The sequence below is a fragment of the Panthera leo genome, chromosome D4 (genome assembly GCF_018350215.1).
Source record: "Panthera leo isolate Ple1 chromosome D4, P.leo_Ple1_pat1.1, whole genome shotgun sequence".
Classification (NCBI taxonomy): Eukaryota; Metazoa; Chordata; class Mammalia; order Carnivora; family Felidae; genus Panthera; species Panthera leo.
Window position 1 is genome coordinate 694,493 of NC_056691.1, and position 26,836 is coordinate 721,328.

General features: G+C 41.4%; 2 protein-coding genes across 11 annotated transcripts in view; one reads left to right on the forward strand and one right to left on the reverse strand.

Moving 5' to 3' along the window:
• The window catches only part of LOC122204688 (centromere protein P), a 243,079-nt gene that overhangs the window by 58,709 nt on the left and 157,534 nt on the right, over positions 1-26,836 (forward strand). The window contains exon 6 of one of the 10 annotated variants that reach the window (XM_042912271.1): positions 12,281-13,788. The exons of the other annotated variants lie outside the window; for them this stretch is intronic. Within the exon in view, the coding sequence (XP_042768205.1) occupies positions 12,281-12,456 (176 nt within the window). The 3' untranslated portion in view covers positions 12,457-13,788. Of the gene's footprint in view, positions 1-12,280; positions 13,789-26,836 lie in introns of those variants that run through there. 10 annotated transcript variants of the gene reach the window in all.
• OGN (osteoglycin) lies at positions 274-21,553 on the reverse strand. Its single transcript, XM_042912264.1, has 7 exons — positions 21,338-21,553; positions 20,189-20,436; positions 17,921-18,014; positions 7,584-7,742; positions 4,977-5,179; positions 2,920-3,015; positions 274-2,125 (listed from the first exon to the last, which is right to left on the reverse strand). The coding sequence occupies exons 2-7, from the start codon at positions 20,360-20,362 to the stop codon at positions 1,955-1,957; spliced, it is 897 nt and encodes a 298-aa protein (XP_042768198.1). The 5' UTR covers positions 20,363-20,436; positions 21,338-21,553; the 3' UTR covers positions 274-1,954.

Below are 26,836 nucleotides of genomic sequence, written 5' to 3' on the forward strand. Positions count from 1 at the left end.
CCTAATTATTTTGTGGACACCACAGATTTCTTGAATTCTCTAAAATTTGAGTTAAGGTGTTTTTTCCTCTGTGAGTTTAGTTAGGTAAAGAATATAGGGCTACGTCTGGAAACATGAGAGAAGTCTCCTCTGATGGCTTTTCCTGGTATCCCCAACACTCAGCTGTCCTTTATCTAGTTTATTTTTATCCAGATAAAGTTATAATTTATTTCCATTGATTTATTCAAGACTGTGATAGTTTAAGATTCTATTTTTCCAAATGAAAGAGAGCTCTCTGTTTAAATGAATTTTATTTTGTACTTTTCATTGTATATTCAATCCAGATGTGCTCAATATTATAGTAAGCACTTCAAGGTATAAAGGGAATATTGGATGTATTCTGTGAGCTTTCAGTCACAGAGAAATGAGGCATGCACACAAAATAATGAGAAAGCAGTATATAGTTATGATTACCAATTATCAAAATGAAATCAGCAAATGAGTTAGTAAGTGGTATAGGACTAATTGTGGCCTTGAGAGATCATAGATGTTTCAATGAGAAAAGCTTATCTTGGGGTCAACCTTGACAAATGGGGGAAAAATGGAAAAACTGGAGCTCATTCTGTGTAGGGAAAAACAGAAGCAAATGCTTTAAAATATGAATAACTGTTCTGGGATTGGTGTACAGAGACCAACTTGATTCTAATGTATTATTTATGTTGGAAACAATATTGGAAATTTTCATATGCACAGTTCGGACTCATGTGTCTAAAGCACTGATAATTTTGGATGTAACCCCAATGTGATAAGGAGGCTAAGACTCCTGAGTGGGTTTTGGGCAAGAGGAAGGTTATTTTAGGATCTTTAATCTGGCAGCATTGTTTCCTCATAAGTTATCACTATTAGATCGAAGGTGGACTTACACTGTTCAATGACCAGTTAATCATGGGTCTGTAGGAAATGTTGCTCAGAAGCTTTCCTGTGAATGGATAGGCAGTTGGCATGAGTATGATGCGTATGGGTTGGGGGGTGGGGGAGAGGTAGTGTTCAGTAACACCACTAAATTGACTGTTTTCATGTCTTACATTTGGACAGATTTATTGATGAGATTCTCATCCCTATGGTGGTAAAAAGAAAATATTTTTCCATATTTATCGTATTTGAAAGTCTTTACAATGGAGAACTTTCTGAGATATGGGATGAACGTTCAGGTTTTTTATGAGCATACTTGATTTTGTTCTGCTTGACTCCTTAAAATGTTTTATGGTAGACTTAGAATTTTAATATTTAGAGAAAGGAAAAATGTGTGCTGTTTTGCTAAAGCCTTTAACTGTGTGACCACAAAGCAGAATAACTTTGGACATTACTCTGTTAGGTCTTTATCGGAGAGTGAAATTACGCTTTATTTGGAAAGTTTTGCCTAGGTATGAGACTGTTCACTATTTCTCAGGCTAAGTAAACATATAATAACTGCCTTAATAGAAAGAAAACAAGTTCCTGCTTCATAATGAAAAATGTGTGAATCATAACAGAAAAACGGGAGATCCCTGGAAACACTTAGCTTTCAAAGTTTTTGGAACATCATCCTTAAGTGCTTTAGGGATCAAGTAAAGGTCCGGAAAGATCAGCAGTTGGAAGTTTTTTGGACTTACCCTTTCATGTCATTAGTAATGGAAATAGTGCTTCTTAAATTGGGGTGTTTATATAAAAACATACCTTTTAAATGGCACCATGGTATAAACTATGAGGATTTTGTAATGCTGCTTAAATATTTTCACATGACTTTGTTTTGAACTTCAGGATTCAGTTTTACATTTTGCTTGTTGTGTGTAAGATTTGTGAACATCTTTGTTTAAAACATAAAATTCCTTCATCATGGGACACAAAGTTAATATTAAATATTTATGCTTTAGGCACTGTTGAGACAGATTATATGCATGTGTGTACTTTAGCTTATATGCTGCATTGATAATGGTTAAAAGTATGACCCTACAGGCAATCTTTTCAAGCAGATAAAACTGTTGGGATGCTTTCCCAGGATGATGGGGTTTCCCTCCAGGCGTATCTCTTCAATGCGGTCCCGAATGTAACGGGTGTCGTTAGCCTTGCAGAATGTATCATCTGTGATTGAAGTTATGTTGTTAAACTAGAAAATAAAAGGGAAAAATTGTTCAGAAATTTGAAATCTACCTTTTGTATTCTATGTGATGGGATCTTACAGAATATTCTATCTAAAAAGTGGTTTTTAAAATACTGTACATCCTGTGTATCCTCAGGGTAATAAAACCCTCTGTGCAATCTGAGTCCCCTCACCCCCGCAGTTTAAGTCTGCAGTGTTGCTTTGGAAGACAGATTGCTTGCTCTTACGGTAACATCCATGTAGCAGAAAGCTCTAAGCATAAATAAGATTATACTGGCTGGAAAGACTCTCCTGCTTTTGAGTGTCAACTCGGAATGGGCACCGTGTCCTTAAATGTCCCTTTACAGAAAGAAACAGGACAAATGGGAAATGCTGTGATGCTGGAAGACCAATTTTAGTTCCTCTCAGTTCCTCTTCACTCTTCTGTTACCTCAACATGAGATCAACTGGACAGTGTCCACTGCTGTTGGACAAAGAGACACCAAGCAGAGGTCGTAGCGCCCCCCCACCCGCGGATGCCTCGGATCCATGTGTCACATTAACTAGGAGATGCCACGTGCACGCCTGGCAACAGAGCCCACTCTAAGGGCAGACCTCACACCTCGGTTGCGGGTCCTCTGGGGGCTCGGGGGCTCTGGGCCTCTCTGGGCCGGGTGGGGTGGGGCTCTCAGGCCACCGAGGTAGTAATATTTGATGGGCATAATTTACATGTGGATAAATGAGCTTCCTAATGAGTCATAACATTGACTAATAGTAATTTACATTCACATCATCAGATATTATGAAAGGAGCAGTCCTACCTGAAGATGAATTACACGTAGACTTTCTGGTAAATTAAGAGGCACAGATTCCAGGGCGTTGTGGTCCAAGTACAGGAAGGAGAGGTTGTTCAGTTTCTGTAAGGAGAAGTTACTTCTGCTTGATCATCACTGAGGTCAGTACATTTTCACAGGATTCAAACTATGATATATGCACATGCGTCTACATGTGTGCACGTGTGCATGCATATACACATATGTGTACACATGTGTACATAGGTCCTGGTAATCAGTACTATCAATTGCTGCTTTGGTAGTTATTTGGTTTTAAGGGTTTGTTTTGTTTCCCAAGTAGTGTATTTTGGGCCTTTATGAAGGGTGATAAAGTCCTGCTGCACCCCCACATTTCTCTCCACTCATCTAACCACTGAGTACCCAGCCGCTCCCAGCCTCAGACCTCATGCTGGCTGCTGGGGCCATTTGACTTGTCTCGTGAACAGCTAGTAAGGTCATTTCCTATGCAGGATTGAGCTTGGATCCTGGTGTTGCCATAACCTCTCTTGAACCTTTAGAACTTCTCATTTCACCTCCACCAGTTTCTAGCAAAATGGATATAGGCATATCTTGGGCATAACGTGGGTTCGGTTCCGGAGGAACCACCACAATAAAGCGAATATTGCAATGAAGTGAGCCCAGTGTATTTCTTGGTTTCCCATCGCATATGAAGTTATGTTTACACTATGATATAGTAGGTTATGTCTAAAAATCAATGTGCATACCTTAGTTAAAAATAATTTATTGCTAAAAAGGCTAGCCATCATCTGACGTTTCAGGGAGTTGTAATCCCTAATGACAGATCACCGTGACAAATGTAATAATAATGAAAAAGTTTAAAATATTGCAAGAATTAGCAAAATGTGACCTGGAGACACAGTGAGCAAACTCTGTTAGCAAAGGGGCACCACTGGACTTGCTCACTGCGGAGTCAGCCCAAACCTTCAGTTCGTAAAGAGTGCAGTGTCTGTGAAATGCAGTAAAATGGTGCCCAATAGAATGCTTTGTCCCTGTGCTCCTAAGAGACGCGCTTGGTAGTGAGATGTTTCCAGGGCAATTTATTAAATATTTAGCAACGTATGACTTTCCCCTACTGGTCTGTATTGAGTTACTCTTCATGATCAGTAGACCATTACTGTGTATCATTTTATAATAGGGCTTCAAGATGGAAAGCATGTGTAAAGTTCAGAGCACTCAAACACTCCGTCTGTGAAGCGTTGATCAGCTCCTGTAGGTCTTTAATATGTCAGTCAAAGGCTTACCAGCTGAAATTACTGTATCTTCAAATTGTAAAGGTTTTTTATTTTTAAAGTGAGTCCTGTTTTGAAAAGTCTCCTAATAATCCCTTAACTTCTGAGGAACTGTGATGTGCCTTCACAGTGTCCCTTACAACTGAAAAGGGATTCCTTAAGTGTAAACAGGAAGAAAAGGAAAATGGAATATTTTTACATTTTCTGACAGATTGTACGTGTGGACTAATTGTACCTTTGTGTGATTGTTATAAACTTGATAATATTTCATAGTGTTTCTATTAGATGTTATCATTAGAAGCCACAAACTTTACTTATGAATGAGGTCTACTGCCAGTAGCAGCCCAATCATCTGTTTATCTGGGGCTTCTTCCAGGACTGGGAATGAGTATATCACCTGTGCAGGTCTCAGCTGAGGCGGTAATTTCGCCGTAGACTGTGCATTTGGACACAACCTGGCTATGTAAATCAGAGTAGATCACCTTCCCTTTTTCCTGTACATAGGTTTTCTTGAGTTACTAAATGAAGAAGTGTATTTAATTTGTACTGTATATAGAATTTTGTACTAGGTGCCGTTGTGGAATTCAAAAGAAGGGCTACCTACAGAATTTTATGGGCTAATACTTTTAAGTGGTAGAAGTAAAATTGAGCATTTACTTTTGGAACTGTATTTTCTGGCACTTGTAAAAACAGTTTTAAAATATAAAACAAAATTTTAGACCAGAGTTTCTCTATCATATTACCATTGGTTGTATAAAACTGATACTGTGTGTGGTCACAGTATACAAAACTTACTTTGAATGTATTTGCTTTGATTCCTCTACTCTTGATTTTGTTGTATTTTGCATTAAATAAAGTAAGCTTGGGAGGAAGAACTGGAAGTTTCAGTAGTTGATTTTCAGCTAGCGTAAGTTCTTCTAACAGAGAAAGTTTTGAAAAAGTACCGTCTTCTATATCTTCAATCAAATTTCCCGTGAAATCAAGTCTTCTTAAGTTAGCTTGAAGGAAAAATATACAGAAAATATACAAAAAATATAAAGTTAAAGTCTCATTTATGTGGACTGAAGAAGAAGCACTGGTGTATCAGGTCATTCAAACACCTTTTATTTTTAGTATCTAATAGTGTCTGTAACGAGTAGGTCAGTAAATTTTGTTGAATGAATAGTGAGCATCCCTCTGTGCTTGACACCGATGGCCTTTCTCTCTTGAGCCCTGGAGTCTCAGGGTTGGAAGGGAACTTACAGTTAATGGAGTCCTTCCATCCGTCAGTGTTTGAATCCCCAGAATGCTGAGGTGGTTCGAAACAAACTGTGGTTGCAAATCATGGGAACTAAGCATGACTTTTTTTTTTTTTTTTTTTTTTTTTTTTTTTGAGAGAGAGAGGGCGCAATTGAGTGAGGGGCAGAGAGAGAGAGAGAGAGAGAGAGAGAGAGAGAGAGAGAGAAAGAATATCCCACAAGAGGCAGAGAGAAAGAGGGAGGGAGAGAAGAGTGGAGCTCACCCGGTGCGGGGCTTGAGCTCACGAACCATGAGATCATGACCTCAGCCGTAGTCAGATGCTCAACAACTGAGCCGCACAGGCGCCAGAAGCATTACATTTGATTGAGTAGAATCATTGTAGGTATTGTTTTGGACTTTTCCGCAGAATGTCGCATTGTGATTGTAGATATATTCTTAATCTCTCTATGCCTTATTGCTTAACAACAACAAACAGAAGTGTTCCCGAATTTGTTAAAGTGATGCAGACTGAGAGAGAAATTCAGTGCGTGTGTGTGTGTGTGACTTTTATTTGTCTGGGATGCTGAGGAAACCTTGCTTCTCATTCCATATTTGAGGTAGTCACTGCAGACACTGAATTAGTGAATATGGACCCTTGCTCCCAGGGACTATAAAGGGTTAGGCTCCTTTGAGCCTCTGGTCACACATTTCTGTCAACCGATTAGTATAAAATTTTATGGTTGTTTTTTTTTTTAATGTTTTTTTCATTTATTTTAGAGAGAGAGAGAGTATGAGTATGAGAGGGGCAGAGAGAGAGGGAGACACAGAATCTGAGGCAGGATTCAGTCTCTGAGCTGTCAGCACAGAGCCCGACGTGGGGCCCGAACTCATGAACCACGAGATCATGACCTGAGCTGAAGTTGGATGCTTAGCCAACTGAGCCTCCCAGGTGCCCCCTGTGTGTTTCTTTTTAAGAGCATTGCAGTTAGTGTGTATTGCTGATATATTAACATTGAACTCACAGCCTCAGTTCTGTGGGTCACACTTGAATGAAGATTACCTATGCAGTGTTTTTCCTGTGAGGCAACTTGGGAACACTGGACGGCTCTTAGGCACTGCACTTGGGGAGCATTTTAAATAGCAAAAAGCACAAAAATGTAGAAAATGTGGCCCTAAGTAGACTGAACAGGACACCTCACAGTGTAAGAGCTGAAACAAAATGGCAGAGGTCACCCTGTTCAGCTGCGGCTAGGTAACCAGTGTTCTGCCACTGTGTACGTGTCTGCAAATGACTGTGGGAGTGTTTCATGTACTGATTTTGGGGTCACAAATGCATGTGACCGCATAGGTGAGTGTGTAGGTGTGGAGTCCAGCAGTGATGAGGAACAACTGTACTAGGGTCATTTGGGAGCCACCAGCTGCAGCATGAATGCTGTTCCGGTTAATCTCATAAATGTGTAGTGGGGCCAGTGTGCATGTTTGGTGGGATCTTCTTCAGGGACTTGGCACCAGAGAAGTGGAGGGTTGTGCTGTGCTCATAGCAGTGCCCTGGAGGCAAGCTGTTGTGCGGTTTGACGGGATGCCAGAAGCATCCTGGGAAGGAGTGAAATGCATTAGTTCCACATGAGAACCATCTGAGATGTTGGGTGGTATTTCATGATGACACCTGGGCCTCTCCCCAGACCTCAGTTGAAGTCTCTGAAGACTAGGGCCTGGTACCATTGTTTTTTACAGTATTTCCCCACATGGGTTTAGTATTCAGCCAGGTTTAAGAACCTTGAGTTAAAGCAAGGAAAAGGAGACTTTCTGCTTTTATTGTGGTGGCAGCATTGTGAAGAAGGCATTCAGGTTGGAGAAACACATTGGTCATACTGGTGCTCCTGATGGACCGAGGCAAACGGATCTCAGAGTCCTACGGCTAAGAAGGCGTCGTCGCCTATATGTTTGATGGGCTGTCAACATCGACATGAAAGGCACCAGTAAAGAAAGGTGATGGGGACCTTTGAATGGAGTGGAGAGGAGTCACCAACAAGCCTGTGGCTGTTTGTAAAGTGTGGTGGATACTTAAACACTCCAGCGGTGACTACCCTAGATGTGACAGCCACAGGTGCCGAGACGCTTGTGTTTTATGAGGCTAGCACTAACATGAGTTAGCGTGAGTTATTTTATGTAAAGTTAACTTACGGATATCTGCAAAATCTTTTGCCGTCAACTTTTTGATCTTGTTGAATCGTGCGTAAAGATAGGCTGACTCCTTCGGCAAGGGTGGTACGGCATCAATGTCAACCTCCTCACAGTACACAGAGCCGCTTAAACACACACACAACAGGCACGTGGGCATTTCTAAGTCGGGAAACAAAATCACAAAAATATAAACTGTAATTTAAAAACATTTGTCCTCTAGTGGTAAAATTATTGCTATCATGAGTTTTCTCACTAATCTGAAAAAATATTTTACAGAATTAAAGGTGATAGCAGGAAGGTATCATGGTTGTGTTAGCCAGTGACCTGTATTGTACCTGATAACTGACCAGGATCTTATTTTAGATCCTGTAACCCCATATGTTTTTTATTCTCTATCATTTTAGCACTGAACATTTAATTGCTGAATTGATTTACATTTTCTGATTTGAATACTTAATGTTCATAAAGCAGAACATAAGGTAAACAAACATAAGCTTGATTCATCACTTGGTTTGGCACAGACACATTGCAGATGGATGACCGTAGCTAAGGAGCTTATAAACTACCAGGTAAGTAAGCAGACTATGCACTTGGACATGAGAGTGTCGCGGAAACAGCAGGGACCCCACTGTATATCCTCATCATACCTCCTTATCTTCTTCAGCCTGGAACAATGCCTTAGTCTTTGTTGTTCATAACTTTAAAATTTTTGAATTTTAAAAACATTTTATTTTGGGGGGCATTTATTTTGTAGAATGTCTTTCAATTAGGGTTTGTCTGAGGTTCCTAATTTTTGGTAGGAATACGATGGAAATGGTGTTGGCTCTGCCGTGCTGGGCATTGGGATGCATGTGCTGTCTGCTTGTCCCATTCCTTGATGATGCTCTGTTTGGTCTGCCATTCGGGAGTATCTTCTGAGAAAATACTTGGAGCTGCTAAACATCTGGTCTGTCACCAAACTGCCACCCAGTAATTTTATCTATTGATGGTTCTTACCTGAATTGTTTGTTACTAGGATAGTTTCAAATTATGATTTTCTAATTCCTTCATTCTTTCTACGTTAGTTGACAGCTGGTGCAGCATGGAACATTCCCTTCATATTTATTTAGTTTTATCAGTTGAGTATGAACTTATGAATTCCTTATCCCATGGGTCATAATAAGTTACCATCATATTTATTTTGATCATCAAATCGTCACAGATCAGCCAGTGTGAACTCTTTTAAGCTTTTTTTTTCTGTCGCACCTGTGTTCTATTTAAGTGACACTTAATAAATTACACATATTTCACTTGTGTAATTTATGTTTTCAGCATTATGTATATACCCACGAAACCATTATTGCAATTGAAGTAATTGACGTAGTCATCACCCCAGAGTGTTGTCATGCTCTTTGTAATCCGTCCCTCCCAGCAACCACTCTGGTCTGCTTTCTGTCCATTCACAGCAGTTGGCATTTCCAAGAGAACGAAGCAGTATATCCTCTCATCGAGCTTCTTCCTCTCTGCATATCAGCAATTCATTCCTCTTTATTACCGAATAGTATTTCATTGTATTAATATATGCAGCTTATATAGTCCTTCCTTATGGGCATTTGGGTTTTTAGTTTTTGACTATTTCTTAGAAAGCTGCTGTGAACATTTATGTAGAATTTTTGTGGTTGTGATACTTGCGTTTCTCTTTAGTAAATACCTAACAGCAGAATGGCTGGGCCATCTTATAGGTGTGTAGCTTTTGAAGAAGGTCCCACACTGTTTTCCTTAAAGGTTATGCCATTTTATAGTCCCTTCAGCGCAGAAGGATTCTAGTTACTCCACATCCTCGTGCGCGTTCGGTACTATTAGACTTTTCACGTAAGGCATGTTGTGGTATCTTGGTTTTAATTTATGTTTTCCTAATGACTGATGTGCTGAGCAATTTTTTATAAACTTATTTACCATCCACATATTTTTGTGGTAGAATGTTCATATCATTTGCCTATTTTAAATTTTTTTTCAATGTTCATCTATTTTTGAGAGCGACAGAGCATGAGCAGGGAGGGGCAGAGAGAGGGAGACACAGAATCTGAAACGGGCTCCAGGCTCTGAGCTGTCAGCACAGAACCTGATGCAGGGCTTAGACCCATGAACCACGAGACCATGACCCAAACCACGAGACCATGAGCCAAAGTCAGTTGCTTAACCGACTGAGCCAACCAGGAGCCCCCCCCATTTGCTCCCTTTTTTTTTTTAATATTTATTATTTTTGAGACAGAGAGCACATGAGTGGGGGAGGGGCAGAGAGGAGCATAGAGGATCTGAAGCACGCTCCAGGCTCTGACCTGACAGTAGAGAGCCAGATGTGGGGCTCGAACCCATGAGCCTGAGCCAAAGTTGGATGCTCAAACAACTGAGCCACTCATTTACCTATTTTTAAATGGTGATTTTGTATTATTGTCACTGAATTATAAGAGTTTATATTGTAAATACAAGTTGTTTCTCAGATTTATGTTTAGCAAATGTTTTCCTTTATGTGGCTTGTCTTTTTGTTTTCTTATCATTGTCTTTTGAATAGCAAATATTTTTTATTTTCATGAAGAATAGTTGATTCCTTTATGGTTTGTGCTATTTGTCCTATATTTAAGAAATCTTTGCCAACCACTATCTTATCCTAGGTTTTCTTTTGAAGGTTGTATAGTCTTAGCTCTTGATGTTTAGGTTTGAGGTCCATTTTGAGTTAATTTTTATATATGGTGTCAGGAAAGTTCATCTTTTTAACTTACAGCTCTCAAGTTTTTCAGTACCATTTTTTGAAATGATATCCTTTCCCCATTGAATTTCATTGACACCATTGTAAAAAACAAACAAACAAACAAAAGTTGACCCTATTGTGTAAATGTATTCCTGGACTGTATTCTGTTTTGCTGATTTACTTGTTTTTTGTTTTTGTTTTCATTTTTGTCCATATATGTATGTTTATCTTTAGAGAAAGAGAGCACACACGAGGAGGGGGGAGGGAGGGAGGGAGGGGAAGAGAGAGAGAGAGAGGGAGAGAAAGAGAATCTTAAGCAGACTCCACGCTGAGCATGGAGCCAGAGAGCATGACCTCTGGAATGATCTGACCCCTGGAAATCAAGGGTCTGAAGCTCAACCAACTTAGCTTGTTTACTTGCTTATTGTTATGCTAATGCCACAATGACTTGCTTCCTGGAACATTATAGTAAGTTTTTATATCAGGTGGTGTAAATCCTCCAACTGTATTCTTCAACATTGTTATGACTATTGTAAGCTCTTTGCATTTCCACATAAATTTCAGAGTCAGCCTCTTAATTTCAAAAAGACTGGTAAAAATTTAATTGGGATTGAGTTAAATCCTATAAATAAATTTGTGAAAAATTGACATCTTAATGATACTGAGTTTTCTGGTCCTTGAACATAATATATCCATATTTTTAGGTTGTCTTTAATTTCTCTCAGCATAGTTGTCTCGATTTCAGTGTGCAGGTCTTGTATGTCGCTTACAAATTTATACCTACATTTTGAAAAATAATTTTGATTGATTAAAATGTTAAATATCCCCATTACTCTTTAAGAACTCTCTTATTTTTTGGCATAATAAGATATCTCAGAGCAGTCTTGCCTTTTCCCTGCCCCAAGCCTGATATCAGTTATTTCTTCAAGGAGTATTGGTTTCTTTTTGTGGAGACTGATATTTAGAAACCAAGATTTGAATGTTGATGTGCTCATTGCTGCTAGCATCTCATTGCTTCTAGGCTCTTTCCACAAGGAGGGATGGGAAATACATGTATGTGTATTTGTCTGTTTCTCCGTATTTAATATACATATATACACAGGTATATGTGGGATATGTGGCATAGACATATACGTACATTCTTACATATGGACATAGATAAATACACACATACACACACACACCTCATGTGCATATATACACATATACTCTCACATAGAGACAAACGTGTATACAGGCAAACCTCAGAGAGATTGTACATTTGGTTCCACTGCAGTAAAGTGAATATTGCAATAAACAAGTCAGATGAACTTTTGGTTTCCTGGTGCCTATAAACGTTGTGTTTACACCATACTGTGGTCTGTGAAGGGTGCAGTAGTAGTATATCTAACGACACAGTGTTCATACCTTAATTAGAGATGCTCTATTGTTGGGGAGCCTGGGTGTCTCAGTCAGTTAAGCGTCTGACTTCGGCTCAGGTCATGATCTCCTGGTTTGTGAGTTCGAGTTCTGCATCGGCCTGTCTGCTGTCAAGCACAGAGCCCACTTTGGATCGTCTGTCCCCCTCTCTCTGCCCCTCCTCTGCTCGCTCTCTCCTCTCTCAAAAAATAAATAAACATTAAAAAAAACACTCTACTGTTAAGAAATGCTAACCATCATCTCAGCTTTCAGCGAGCCACGATTTTTTTGCTGGTGGAGGGTCTTGCTTGATGTTGATGGCTGCTGACCCTACAAGGTGGTGGCAGCTGTGGCCATTTCTGAAAATAAGACAACTGTGACGTTTCCCACGTTGACTGACTCTTCTCTCAAGAACGATTTCTCTGTAGCACGTGATGCTGTTTGGTAGCATTTTACACACAGAACTTCTTTCAAAACCAGAGTCTATCCTGTCACACCCTGTCCGCTGCTCTGTCAGCTAAGTTCGTGTGATATTCTCAATTCTGTGTTGTCATTTTGACACTCTTCACAGCGTCGTCACCAGGAGCACACTCCGTCTCAGGAAACCACTTTCTTTGTTCATCCACGGGAAGCAAGTCCCCATCCGTTGGAGTTTTATCCAGCTCCCAGGGAGCTTGGCCCAGCTCCCTGCCGTCTTCAGGCCCCCCTTCTGCTTCCGGTTCTCCTGTTTCCACACGTCTGCAGTGACTTCCTCCCCTGGAGTCCTGAACCCCTCAAAGTCCTCCCTGGGGCTGGAACCAGCTTCTTCCCAACTCCTGTTCATGTTGAATCGTGACCTCTTCCCATGAATCCCCAATGTTCTTCATGGCATCTAGGATGGTGACTCCTTCCCAGGATGTTTTCAGTTTACTCTGCCCAGATCCATCAGAGCAATCAGTGTGTGTGGCAGCTATGAGCTCACGAAAAGTGTCTCTTAACTAATGAGACTTGGAGGTCAGAATTACCCCTCGATCCATGGGCTGCAGAATGGTGGTGGTGTTGCAGCAGGCATGAAAGCAACAGTAATCTCATTGCTCGTCTCCATCAGAGCTCTTGGGTGACCAGGTGCAATGTCTTTCAGCAGTAATCTTTTGGAAGGAATCTTTTCTCCTGAGCAGCAGGTCTCAACAGTGGACTTGAGCCACTCGGTCAACCGTGTTGTGGACAGATCTGCTGTCCTCCAGGCTTTGTTGTTCCAAGTAAAGAGCACGGGCGGAGGAGATTTTGCGCGATTGCTACGGGCTTAGGATTTTCAGAATGGCCAGTGAGCTTCCACCTGGCTTCCACCTCAAGTCACCAGCTGCATCCGCTCCTGAGCAGAGTCCGCCTGTCCCTGGAGGCTTTGAAGCCAGGCACTGACTTCTCCTCTCCAGCCATGAAAATCCTAGGTGGCATCTTCTTCCAGCAGAAGCCTCTTTCATCTGCATGGAGAGTCTGCTGTTTAGTGTGAGCACCTTCCTGAGTCCTCTCGGCCAGATCTTCTGGATAATTCCGGCAGCTTCTGCGTCAGCACGTGCTGCCTCACCTTGCACTTGGGCGTCACAGAGAGAGCTTCTTTCCCCAAACCTCCTGAACCAACCTCTGCTAGCTCCTACCTCTTCTGCTCCTTCCTTACCTCCTCAGCCTTCGCCGGATCGAAGAGTCTGGGCCTTGCTCTGGGCGAGGCCTTGGCTGAAGGGAACGTCGTGGCCGCTTTGATCTCCCATCCAGACCAGCCAGACTTCTTCCATATCAGCAGTCAGGCTGTTTCCCCTGCTTATCACCCGTGTGTCCACTGGAGCGGCGCATGCGTGCAGTGTCCTTCAAGGACTCTTCTTTGCCTTCACAACTTGGCTACCTGTTTGGCACAAGTGGCCTAGATTTCAGCCTGTCTTGGGTTTCGCCCTGTCTTCCTTACGAAGCTTAATCTTTCCTAGCTTGTGATTGAACGTGAGAGACGCGTGACTCCTCCTTTCGCTTGAGCGCTTGGGGGCCATTGTGGGGTTCTGAGTGGGCCTAATGTCAGTACTGTTGTGTCTCAGGGAATGGGGAGGCCTGAGGAAGGGGACAGAGATGCAGGGGGGGACAGGTGAGCAGCCAGAACACAACAGTTTATCAGTTATCAGTTTGAGTTTATCAGTTAAGTTCACCATCTTATATGGCTTGGCTCGCGGTGCCTCAGCTTAGCATGGTGACATCAAAGATCACAGATCACTGAAACAAATATAATAATGATGAACAAGTTTGGAAAAATGGTGCCAAAAGACTTGTTCCACACACGGTTGCCGTAAACCTTCCATTTGTGAAAAATGCAGCATCTGTGGAGCGCAATGAAGCGAGGCACAGCAGAACAAGGCGTGCCTGTACCTATTTCTGTATCTGCATTCAGACCACGAGTTGGTGCCGATCTCTTGCTTCCAGTCCAGCTCCACAGTGTTCACTCTGGGCTTCCCCCACCACGTCTGTAGCACCTTCTCTGACCGAGAAACCTGGCTCTCGTTATCCAGCGTATATACCTCACTCAGTGCTAGGCCTCACATTAAGGGGTTTCATCGCTGTGGACCTGCATCGCCATGGAAAAGAAACCTGCTTGCTGGAATGTCAATGTTTATCCATTCTGTTTTGTCTATAGCCTGGAGTTTCATAGTCAAAACAGTGTGTTTAAGGGTTACTTGGGTTAATTTTTCTTTTCACTTTAGTGTGTTACTCATTTGAAATGAAATTGTTTCTATTCGTTTTTTTAAACATTTTTTTTTTAACGTTTATTTATTTTTGAGACAGAGAGAGACAGAGCATGAACGGGGGAGGGTCAGAGAGAGGGAGACACAGAATCTGAAACAGGCTCCAGGCTCTGAGCTGTCAGCACAGAGCCCGACGCGGGGCTCGAACTCACAGACCGCGAGATCATGACCTGAGCCGAAGTCGGCCGCTTAACCGACTGAGCCACCCAGGCGCCCCTGAAATTGTTTCTATTTGTGTGCCAGTTTTTTTTTTTTTATCTTATCCTTGTATATTTTATTTATAAATGTAATTGTTTACCTATGTGAACGATAACCTTGTTCAAAGCCAAATCTACAGGGGCGCCTGGGTGGCTCAGTTGGTTGAGCGTCTGACTCCGGCTCAGGTCATGATCTCACAGTCTGTGGTTTTGAGCCCCGCATCGGGTTCTGTGCTGATAGCTCAGAACCTGGAGCCTGCTTTGGATTCTGTGTCTCCCTCTGTCTCTCTCTCTGTCCCTCTCCCACTTGTGCGCTCTCTCTCTCTCTCTCTCTCTCTCTCTCTCTCACACACACACACACACACACACACACACACACACACACACACACACAAACTTAAGTAAATAAATAAAATCTTACCAAAAAAAAAAAAAACCAAATCTACAGAGAAAGTGTATACTTAAAGAAGTTCCACACTCCCGTTCCCCCACCCCACCAACGTCCATCTCTCCCTCCTTGCCACCCCTGGTCCCGTGTGTAACCTGTGGGTAACTAGTTGCCACGATTAAATTACCTTTCTTGAATGTCGTTTCACACAAGTGAGCTGATGCATGTATATTTTCTTGTGTCTCTTTCTTTCTTGGATGAAAGGCAGCATACTGTAGCTACTCCTTTGCACTTTGGGTTTTCTCGTATAATATATTCTGGAAATCACTTCATGTTAGTTCATAGAGATCTTCCTTGTTTATTTTTACAACTGCATAGTATGCCCTTGCGTGGACTTGTCGTACATTATTCAACCTCCCTTCAGTGTTTGGGCAGTTAGATTGTTGCCAGAGTTTTGTGTTTGCAAGCAGTGTTCCAGTGATGTTTGCATATGTATTTTCTCCCTCATGGAGGTGTATCTTTAGGGTGAATTCCTAGAAGTTGATTGCTACGTCACAAAGTAAGTGCATACCGGCCTTGTTAGATATTGCCAAATTCCTGTCCAAAAGCATGGTACTTACTTGTATTTCTGCCAGCAGTGTATGAGGGTCTCTGATACCCCAAGGCCTTGCCAATGGATTATATTGGTTTAATGTCACAGTTTTAATTTTTGTCCATCAGATAGGTTAAAAATCTTTGTGTCTCAATATAATTTAAACTTACATTTCTGTATGTGTGAGATTGAACGTCTTCTCATATGTTTAAGGGCCATTTTTATATCACTTTGTGAATTGCCTATTCATCTTCTGGTTTTACCAATGGATTTTTTGCCATTTTCTTTTTCCTGGCTTTTTATATGTTCTTTATAAATTAGAGATATTAACTTTTTTTTCTATTTTTCTCATTTTTCAGTTGTGCTTGACTTCATTTATGATGCTGTTTCCCATGGAAAAGTTTCATTTCATGGGATCAAATTTATTGATCTTTTCTATTATTTTCTCTGGATTATGAGACATCGCACACACAGTTTATCTTCTAGTATTTACATCATTTCACTTTTTACGTTTTGACCCTAATTTATTTGGAGGGGTTTATTTTTCTGTGAAAAGTGTGGATCTAACAGTATCCCTTTTCCATTGACTATTCAGTTGTCCAACAGCGTATTTTATTTCTTTTTAAAGTTTTTTTAAGTTTTTATTTAAATTCCAGTCAGTTAACATACAGTGTGATATTACGTTCAGGGTTCAACACCATTTTTAAAAAATACCATCTGTAGGGCTCCCGGCTGGCTCAGTCGGTGGAACGTGTGACTCTTGTTCTCAGGGTTGTAAGTTTGAGCCCCATGATGGGTAGAGATTAAAAATAAAATCTTTAAAAATACCATCTTTGCTTCAGAAGTGATTTAAGATGCCTTATTTGTTATATATTAAGTTTCTACATGTGTTTCTGTTTTTCTGAATTTTGTATGCTATTCACATACCAGTATCACACGTATTTAAGTGTAGAGACATTGAAGTATATTCTAATGTAGTATGTCTGGTTTCTGCAGATACCTGCCATTTTTCAGTGATTCCCTGAAACCTGATTCCATGCAGGTTTGATTTTTCTACATGAACTTGAGAATCCTCCTTACCAGCTCTTTAAAGCAGTTTATTGTTACAAATTTAGGAAGAGCTGACATCTTTACGATGCTGAGTCATCCTATCCAAGGGCAAGGGATGTCTTACTAATTAGTGTGTGATTTTATTTCATGTTGTCCTGTGAAATGCTGTTCCATGATAGAACAAAAATAAACCAAATAGATAGGAGTTATTGAGGAGGACTGTGTTGTTTTATACATTTTCTGTTGTTTTAATTAAAATGTATATTACAATTATTCATGTATAAGCCATCTTTATGTCTTCTGTGAGTTTCTTGAAATTAAGAATTATATTTTATTTCCCTTACCCCCAGGCTGTACATAGTATTTGTAAATAGTTGATGTTAAATAACTGTTCCTTGAAGGGATTTTATATAGACAGAAGCACACTCTGTAGAGGCTAAACTTGTACTTTGGTTATTCTTGAATGTTCCTGTTCCATGTTTGTCATTCAAAATGTGGGATGGCCAAGGGATACAGGAGTACTGATGCATAGGGGCACTTGTACCCCAATGTTTATAGCAGCACTCTCAACAATAGCCAAATTATGGAAAGAGCCTAAATGTCCATCAACTGATGAATGGATAAGGAAATTGTGGTTTATATACACAATGGAGTACTACGTGGCAATGAGAAAGAATGAAATATGGCCCTTTGTAGCAACGTGGATGGAACTGGAGAGTGTGATGCTAAGTGAAATAAGCCATACAGAGAAAGATAGATACCATATGGTTTCACTCTTATGTGGATCCTGAGAAACTTAACAGAAACCCATGGGGGAGGGGAAGGAAAAAAAAAAAAGAGGTTAGAGTGGGAGAGAGCCAAAGCATAGGAGACTCTTAAAAACTGAGAACAAACTGAGGGTTGATGGGGGGTGGGAAGGAGGGGAGGGTGGGTGATGGGTATTGAGGAAGGCACCTTTTGGGATGAGCACCGGGTGTTGTACAGAAACCAATTTGACAATAAATTTCATATGTTGAAAAAAAAACAAAAAAAAACAAAATGTGGGATGGCAAATGATGTGCACTCCCAACATACCAGCTGACATTATCACTGGAGATAAAACTCCGCTGTTTGAATTTACTGTATCCTAAGGCCATTTTTTACTACTCTAAGGAATAAAGTTCCATAATAACCTATTTATGACTGTTCTTTGTGAGACACGAGATGACATGGTATGCATACTTACCGTCACTTTCTTTTTTGGGGGATGGTGGTGTTACACTCTCATCTTTTTGTAACTGAACACTTTTTTCATCGGGTAATATCACAGTTTCTTTTTCCTATTTGAAAAATAAAAATTTGTTATCAGGTGTGATAAAGTCTGATTTTGACTATAAAACTGAGAGTCATAGGCAACACCTGCCTTCTCATGGTCATAGTGGCATTTCTTTTGTGCTACAGTAAGATTTTGTGTATTGTTCATTAAACTTATAAGGTAAATATTTGTTCACCTTGTTTGTACTCCAGACTGTCAACTCCTTGAGTAAAAGAACCAGGTCTTTTTAATTTTTTTTTTAATCTCCAAAACCCTAACTCAGTGCCTTTGCCTTCTAAATGTTGAATATATTGAAATTCCAAATGGGAGCTGGAGGGAACTCTCCAACACAGAATGAAAGTTTTTCTGAGTTGCAGCCTGAAATGAGACCATCTTCATGTAGGGTAGGTCTCTTAATTATTCTTTATGGTCTTGTCTTTTTCTTCCTTCCTTTCTTTCTTTCTTTCTTTCTTTCTTTCTTTCTTTCTTTCTTTCTTTCTTTTTTTTTTTTTTTTTTTAATTTGAGAGAGAGAGAACTGGAGAGAAGGGCAAAGGGAGAGAGGGAGAGAATCTTAAGCAGGCTCCACGCTCAGCATGAAGCCCAGCGCAAGGCTGGATCCCACGACACTGGGATCATGTGTGGTCTTGTCTTAATTGAGTTCCTGATACCAGATTCTACCATGTTCAACAGGATTGAAGCACTAGTCACGTCGCATGTGTTGGACATAGAGTAAGCTTTTGGCCTCTTCTGCAAGTGACCCTTCATTACCTCGTGCCTGAACAACACCCTGGCACTTGGAGCCCTTTTATTCTCCTCTGCCTACCCCATTTGGACCCCCAGTCCAGACTGTTTGCTCTGGGGGTCTGTATCACTCTTTCCTATCTTGGGAGAGAACATTTTCTGCCATTAGACTAACATAGGTTGCATGGGGCCCCAGTCTGTGCCCTCCAGAATCATGTTACCCTTCATGTCCATCTTGACTCCTTTATTCTCCCAAGTGGGTTCTGTTGGAACAGCCCCTTCACTTAAGTACTGTTGAATTCTACTCTGCTCCACAATTACCTTAGTCCCTATATTTGTATTAAGAGCATAGACCTCTAAAGCAATGTAGAGAGAAGAAGCAAAGAACTTACTAGCTACTTTTTAGGGACCATGGAATTTTGAAGGTTTTTTTTAACTGATTGATAGATTCTAATCATCCATGTGAGCCAATAGCTTATTGGTACGATCGGCCTTTTTTAAAAATCTGGAGCTATGACTAGTGATATCTATCTTTTTTCTCTTAATGTTGGGCAAAAATAATACTTAGCATATTAACCAACTCCGTTGAAAGAAATTACAGTGTTAACATTTAGTCATTGTGCACTGAAGAAAAGCAGTCAACATTGTTATATATTTGGCTGCATTTTTCATTTTCCATTCTGTCTGTGTATGTGAGACACATACACGCACACGCACACACCGTAGGCAGGACCAGATACTTATGTGCTGCATTAACTTTTTCCTTACCCAGCGTTCATTTCTGCGTGCCAAGAAAACCGCGAGTAATCACTTAGCCTGTGCAAGTGGAGTACGAAAGATGTGATATGAAGTCATCCCTGTATTAAATTAACTCAAGGACAATTTACAGTCACTTGATACAAATTGATAAGAGTCTGAGTCGTTGAAACTGATTAAAAATTAAGCCCCACCTTAAGGAGTTTTTCATTTTTTGGTAACTTACATAGTTGGCATATGTAAGTGAAATGCTATAGACCCCAAAATAAGTATGTAATTCCATGAACCACTTCTTCCTAAATTAATAAATCTTAAGCTGGTAATCCAAGATTGCTTTTCCTAAATACACAATTTCTCCTATTTTATTTGGAGGCAATATAATATGCACATATAGGGCGTTTTATAACATTACTTAGAAATCCTCAACCAGTAAGAGATCATCTTAAAGTTTAGTTTTCCTTAAATTTTGTTTTGGTTGCTATAGATACTGTTTGGTTACCATAGATTCTTTTTTATTAATTTGGGAGGCATGCATACCTCCCCAAAGTATAATCCTGGAGACAGTTTTTTGAATTACTTTCAGTCATTACAAGTGCTTTTTCTTTCCCCTTTTCAGACACATTAAAAAAAAACAAAAACAAAAACATGCATCTAAATGGGTGACTGTTTCAGAAGTTAAATTTAGAGTAGAAATAAAGTACCTTAATATTTTTTCTGTCCAGATATTTATCCTCAGAATCTTGACTAAACAAGGTTTCTTCAGAATGATCTGTCCCATAGTGATAGGTGATGCGTGGGTCCTGCTGAGCTGGTGGTGCCAGCTTTATCAGAGGCACGGACAGGAGCAGGAGAAGCACAGACTGCAGCATCGTCATGCTAGCAGAAGTCCAGGTGCCTGGAGTTCATGAGCTGGTGGCCTGCTGACTGCGGGACAATGCTCTCTTTTTCCCTGGAAGTAAAAACGCAGACCTTCGAAGCAATATTTAAAAGCTTAGAGGACTTTTTGGCAGGGTGTACGCAGTAGGGGCCAGAGAACAAGTATTTAACCCTTAGTGATCTTTAATTAGATGCTGAAAGTTTCTCTGTATCAGTGACATTCTTAAAAATAGTCTCAGAAAGTGGTTTTATTTCTTTTTCTGTCAAAACCCAAGTAATGTTGGTAATTTCAGTTTCTTAATAGTTAGATACTGTAAACAAGGTCCTTGTAAGCAGCGGAAATCTTAGGATACCTGTAGTATAAATAGTTAAGACTCATGATCCTGCCTCATGTGAGTTAAAAATATCATATTTCAACTTTGCTATTTTATAAGAACTCTTGATTTGTAATGGTATGAGTTTCTATAAGTTCCAAGAGTTTTGGAACTTAAACTTTAACATGAAAAGTAGTTATTAACACTTTTAGGTGATAAAGGATATATGAAAATGTTTTTGATTTTTTTAGTTTTGCAGTTTTCATAGATACTCTTTTTATTTAATAACATTGTTTTTAAATTTAAACTACGAAAAACACAAAAATAGTATTGCAGACTAGAAGAAATAGAGAACTGTAATCAAGGATTTGGGGGAAGGAGATGGGGAGGAATCTCTTAGGTTCGTCAAGGATGCACATTTCAGACAGAATCCCCCAGAATTGCTGGTGCTGCATTGTGGATGCCAGTTTGTCAAAAATCAGTGGCCAAAAAGCCTGGTTTTGTGACTTTGCAGCACCTGCAGGATGTCAAAGTGACGCAGTGATAACAGTTGTTCGAGGTAACTGAAAAATAAAAAATCAGAGGTGGCCTTTGCATTTATGAAGACTGAGAATCACATCTTAAACGATATTTAAAATGATACATGAAAGAAGAGCCTACCGTTGTAGCTTTTTTGAAGGTTTTTGTGGTTTTCGTCAGTGGAAGCTCATGCCTGTGTATTAGCCCCAAGGAGGAAGGTGGTGGATCAGTTTCAGACTGCTGCATAGTTTCGTGACCGGCCGCTCTGAGTGCAGTTCGTCTGCATGGAGACCCTCCCCGGGCCATGCAGCGTGAGGGCTCCCCAGCTGTGCTCATGGGTCTGCAGCGCCGTCTGCTTCTACATTACCTCATGTGAGAAACGCTAAGGTTTCCTGAATATCGTTTATGACGAGGACATAGTTTGAAAGTCATGCTTTTTATTTTAATGCTTTTCGAGGAGATAAAACATCTGCGTTTTCAGTGAAATAAAACACCAAACTAAAGTCTGTGCTCTTAATTTTGTGAGGGGTAAAAATACTGTTCTAGTATCACAGTTAGGACACAGCCAAGAAATTTCCAATGCAAAAATTAGTTTTAGCATAAATTATCTTCAAGTTTAATCATCCATATAACACAAATTCCATATAACACAAATCCAAGTGTGAGAGTTTTTAAAAAATAAATTTGATTTGTAATTTGGAGTTTGGTGGTAAAAGATACTTTTGTTTGCTAAATTTAGGAAACTGTAAAAGTGGTCTTAATAATAAATTTGATTTTTAAAAGTCCAAATGGTATTTTAGATAATTGTATGAACATCTTTAAAGATTCACTTTCATTTTTATCACTTTCTGGTGCTTTTAGCAATCAAGCTAACACTTCTTTCTCCTCTAAAGTATAAATTTGGGGCATCTGGGTGTCTCAGTCGGTTAAGTGTCCCACTTTGGCTCAGGTCATGATCTCACAGTTCATGGGTTTGAGCTCCACATCAGGCTTTCTTCTGTCAGCCCGGAGCCCGCTTCAGATCCTCTGTCCCCCTCTCTCTCTGCCCCTCTCCCCTCTGAAAAATAAATAAACATTAAAAAAGTAAACAACAAATTCAATAAATGTGGATATGGATAAATATTTTATTAAAAATAGAAAATAAAAGAATACCAATTTGTTCTCTTTTCTATTCAAAATTGCCTTTAGCGTCTTTCAGATTGAAGCTTGGACCAACTAAGACTTGAATGCTCATGATTTTATTTGAATGTGAATTACTTTACATTTAGTTGTGATCTTCTCTGGTTTCGGTTGATACAAATGATCAATTTTATGGCTTTAAGGATACTGTAACAATTTTGGAGCCTTTGCAAATATCTGATAATGAAACAGCAAATATTGATCTGTTTTTGCATTGTGTGGTAAGTTTGTTGAAAAGTGAACAAGATAGATATTAAATGTCAGATTTAGAGAACCTTAGAGACTGGGTATTTTACTAGTGACATACACAGCGTGATATTTGTGTTTTGTGAATTACGGCCTCTCTCCTTGGAAAGTTAGCACTGGTGGCAATTCCTTTGGCACCCATCCATTGAGTGAGCGTGCTGAGCACCACTTTTCTACCAGAAGTACACAGGTGCGCTCAGACCCATGAGAGTCCAGTTCTCCCAAGAAGGATCTCCCCTGTTGGCACTGATCTTGAAGGAGTTAACTTCTTTGGGCCTCAGTTTCTTTATCTCTTGGACTAGAATCTAGTTTCCACAGAGTTTTTTGGCCTCAGCACTGTTGAAATCTTGGAGTAGGGGTGTCTGGGTGGCTCAGTCGGTTAAGCATCTGACTCTTGATTTCAGCTTAGGTCATGATATCAAGGTTCACAGGATCAGGCCTTCTTGGAATTCTCTCTCTCTGCTCCTCCCCTAGTGGAGTGTGTGCCTGGGCACTCTCTCTTTCTGCCTTTCAAATAAATTAAAAAAAAAAAACAGAAATCTTGGACTAGATAGTTCTTTGTGTTGCGAGCTGTCCTTTGCATTGTGGGGCATTTTGCAGCATCCCTGCCCTCTGCCCGCTAGAGTAACATCCCTCCAGCCCCACCCCCGTCAGTCATGACAACCAGTGTTGTCTCAAGACATTGTCCCTTTGAATGACCAAGTATCTATTTCTTATGTATCACAGTACGGTAGTCCATCCTGTGGTCCTTGAACGTGGATCCCCCTCCTCACAAGAACGCTAACAGTTAAAAGATGCTGAACTACTGGAATCTCTACAGTCATTGATAGCTGTTCATTCTATCCTTACATCGTATGCAGCTGTCTCCCAGGGCAAGGCCAGTCAGGTTTGCAGGCTTCTGTGTGATCTGGTCAGGTTCCAAAAACAGGAGTGACCTCAGCAATGTCAGGCTTCACCCCTTCTGGTGTAATCGAGCTCAGACCATTTCTCTTGCTCTGAGCCTCTCTCGAGGTATCAGTGTAATATTGGATTTCCCTCATTACAGGACCCATTTATTCGTTTCCTTACTGCCTTTTCTTTTTCGCTCTTACACCCAAACTTTTCCACCTTTGGAAGGGATATTAGGTTCAGCCACTGCGCTGATGCGGATCACAGGCTGGCTTGTCCCCCTCAGTCCCCTTCTGTTCAGATAAGGTCAGGTCGAAAGGATGCAGAACTAGCAGTTTATCTTTATCACCAGGAAATAGGCTGCATTCACCCTTAGCCCTGATTTCGCAGATGGGGTGAAGCATATCCTGCCCCATCAGGCCCCTAAGAATTCTGACATAAAGGTTAAACACAGGGTTACAGTTTCTCAGTTAGGAATCATCCCTGCTTCCAGACCTTGTAGTTGCAGCCCTGGTCTCGTGATGGGGGGGATAAAGCAGAGGCGACTTGGGGAAGAAAAGACAAGCACCTTCCTCTTCAGAGGAAGCCAGCCCTTCGTATTTCTGCATGGTCCACCCCCCCCCCCCCCCGCCCCTGCTGATTTAGATGGCCAGTGTTTTCATTGCCCATTCCGGTTCTCTATAAAAGTAGTTCTCTAAGGAGCATCCGGGTAGCTCAGTCGGCTAAGTGTCCGGCTCTTGATTTCAGCTCAGGGTCATGATCCTAGCGTCGTGAGATCGAGCCCCACATCAAGCTCTGCACTGACAGTGTGGAGCTTGGGATTCTCTCCCTCTTGCTGTGTCCCTCCCCTGCTTATGCGTGCTCTCTCTTTCAAAACAAACATTAAGAAAAAGTATTTTTCTAAGCTATTTCTCTCTGCCTGTTGTTGGACATTATCAGCTCTGCAGTGAATTTCCCGGTCTGAAGAAATGACAGTTGGCTGTGTAATATCTTCTGTTGTGGTTTTCTGTATCACTCTGAGTGTTTGCATCTACCACCAGGCCAGCAAAGTCCAGTCCAGCGTCAGTATCTCTTCCTGTCAGGACCCATTTGTATCCCCAGGGCTACCACATGAGTCAGTTCCCAGCCATGTTCAGGCCCTTCCCATCAGGGGCTCTGCCATATGGCCGCCTGTGGTCTGTGTCTCTCTTGTTGACAGGCAGGACAGTTGATATTGACATTTTGTGCCTCAGAGGGTGCAAGAGATTCTAGATTCAGCCCATCTCTGCACTGCTGCAGTACCCCTCTATGCACTCATCTTGTGGGCCCAAGTGGCCATCTCTAGGGAGCACATGGAGGTAGCTGCATGTTGAATCTGCTCATCTTCCAAACCAGGGGGGCATGTCTTCTGATAGGTATCGACATGTCCAACATTAATACACTTCTAAAATTCATAATTATGGGGGCATGTCGGTGGCTCAGTTGGTCAAGCATCCAACTCTCAATTTGGGCTCAGGTCATGATCTCATGGTTCATGGAATCAAGCCCGGCGTCAGGCTCTGCACTGACAGCATGGGGCCTGCTTGGCATTCTCTCTCTCCCAATCTCTCTCTGCCCCTACCCCACATGTGCTCACTCGCTCTCTCTCTCTCTCTCTCTCTCTCTCTCAAAATGAATACCCATAATTATTTCCATAGGGCTGTGCCCTATATGGGCATTCCTTTAATAGACCAGGATTCCATTACCCTCCTGCCTGACCATATGGTTGGATATTGGCCACTGCCCATGAGTCAGTAAAAACCCCCACACAGGGTTTCTTAACATTGTTCAGTACTTCCGTCACTGTTAGGAAGACAGCATGCCGTTCACACCGAGCTGGTCGGTTTTTATATTCTTCTGTCAGTGGTGGCCTTCCAAACAGGGTGTTGTCCATTCGCCGTGGAACTGCTGTCCTGTTGTTGTGTAGAGAGCTGCTGATAGGGCTCCATCCACTTGATAGTGGGTCCAGCAGCTTCTCAGGCAGTCCCGGAGTCAGTCCTGTGGGGGGTGGGAAAGAGATCTCCTGCTCCTAGAACGTCCTCCCTTACTCCCCAGGAACTGCCACCCCCAGGAGGGGGCTTCTCCAGCATCATCCTAGACATGGCATTTCAGGGTTCAAGACCATTTTCTGTCTTTCAGTCTTAGGGGTAGCTTCAGTTAATGACTCACAACAGCACAGTTGTAAATGCCCTTCAAAGGGAAACACTCTTGTGCAGAGTTCCCACAGTGAGCACCAGGCGTGCTCACCCGTTCCCGCCCAGGCCCCATCAGAGGCCGCACAGAAGGCCACTACACCGAGAATTGTTCCTTACGGTGCATTCATCCGGATGGTTGGCCAGAGAGGCTCACACAACTCTGGGAAGCCCTTAGGTTTACCCGTCTATTAAAGGCTGTCGCAAAGGATTCAAATCAACAGCCAGTGGAAGACGTGTGCAGGGTGAGGTCTGGGGAAAGCACGGAGCTTCAGGTGGGGCACTCTCCTGACATCTCCTTGTGGTCTACCCAGAGCTCTCCTGACCCTGTCCTTTTGGCTGTTTATGGAGGCTCATCACATAGTCATCACTGACTAAGTCATTGGCTGAGTCAACCTCCATAAGGTCTCTGGTGAAGGTAAGGGTTTGAGGGGGACTAAGGATCTCTGGGTCCGCCCGGCAGCAGCCCCTGCCTTTGAGCTCATTAACATAACAGAAAACACCTTAATCACTGTGTGTATTTAGGAAATCCCAGGGGTTTGGGGAGCTATGAGCCAGGAACTGCATCAAGACCCGGTAAGTATTTCTTATAAACCACAGTGTCGTACCCTGGAGGGCAGCATTGCCCCCACTGAGAATCCCGGACTTACTAGGTATCTGTCTCCAATTCCCATCTCCTCTTAAGCCTGAAGCCTAGTCATGTGGTCCAAGAAGATAAAGTATTTAGGAGACTGAGGAAGGGGAAGTTACGACTTGGTGTGAGGAGTGGTGAACATTAGACACGTATACTTGTACTCACGAGCTTAATGTTTCCAACGGGACACAAATCCCCACGTAGTGAATTCACAGCCCAAGCGTGTACAGTAATCTCCATGACACTGTGACATTTACGTGCTAGGCATAGTTACATTTATTTAGGAAATTGGAACATACAAGAAACTTTAGCTTTTTGAGCTGTTATGGTTTGATTTTGTATCCAGATGCTGTTAATATTTTATTTCCAAGATTTAGAAAAAAATGGATTTGGAATCAGGAAACCAGGGGGTTTTAGTTCTAGCCGTCCTTGGGGTCCTATGAATTCTTTGCAACAAAGTATACAGGAGAGACAAGGTTTATT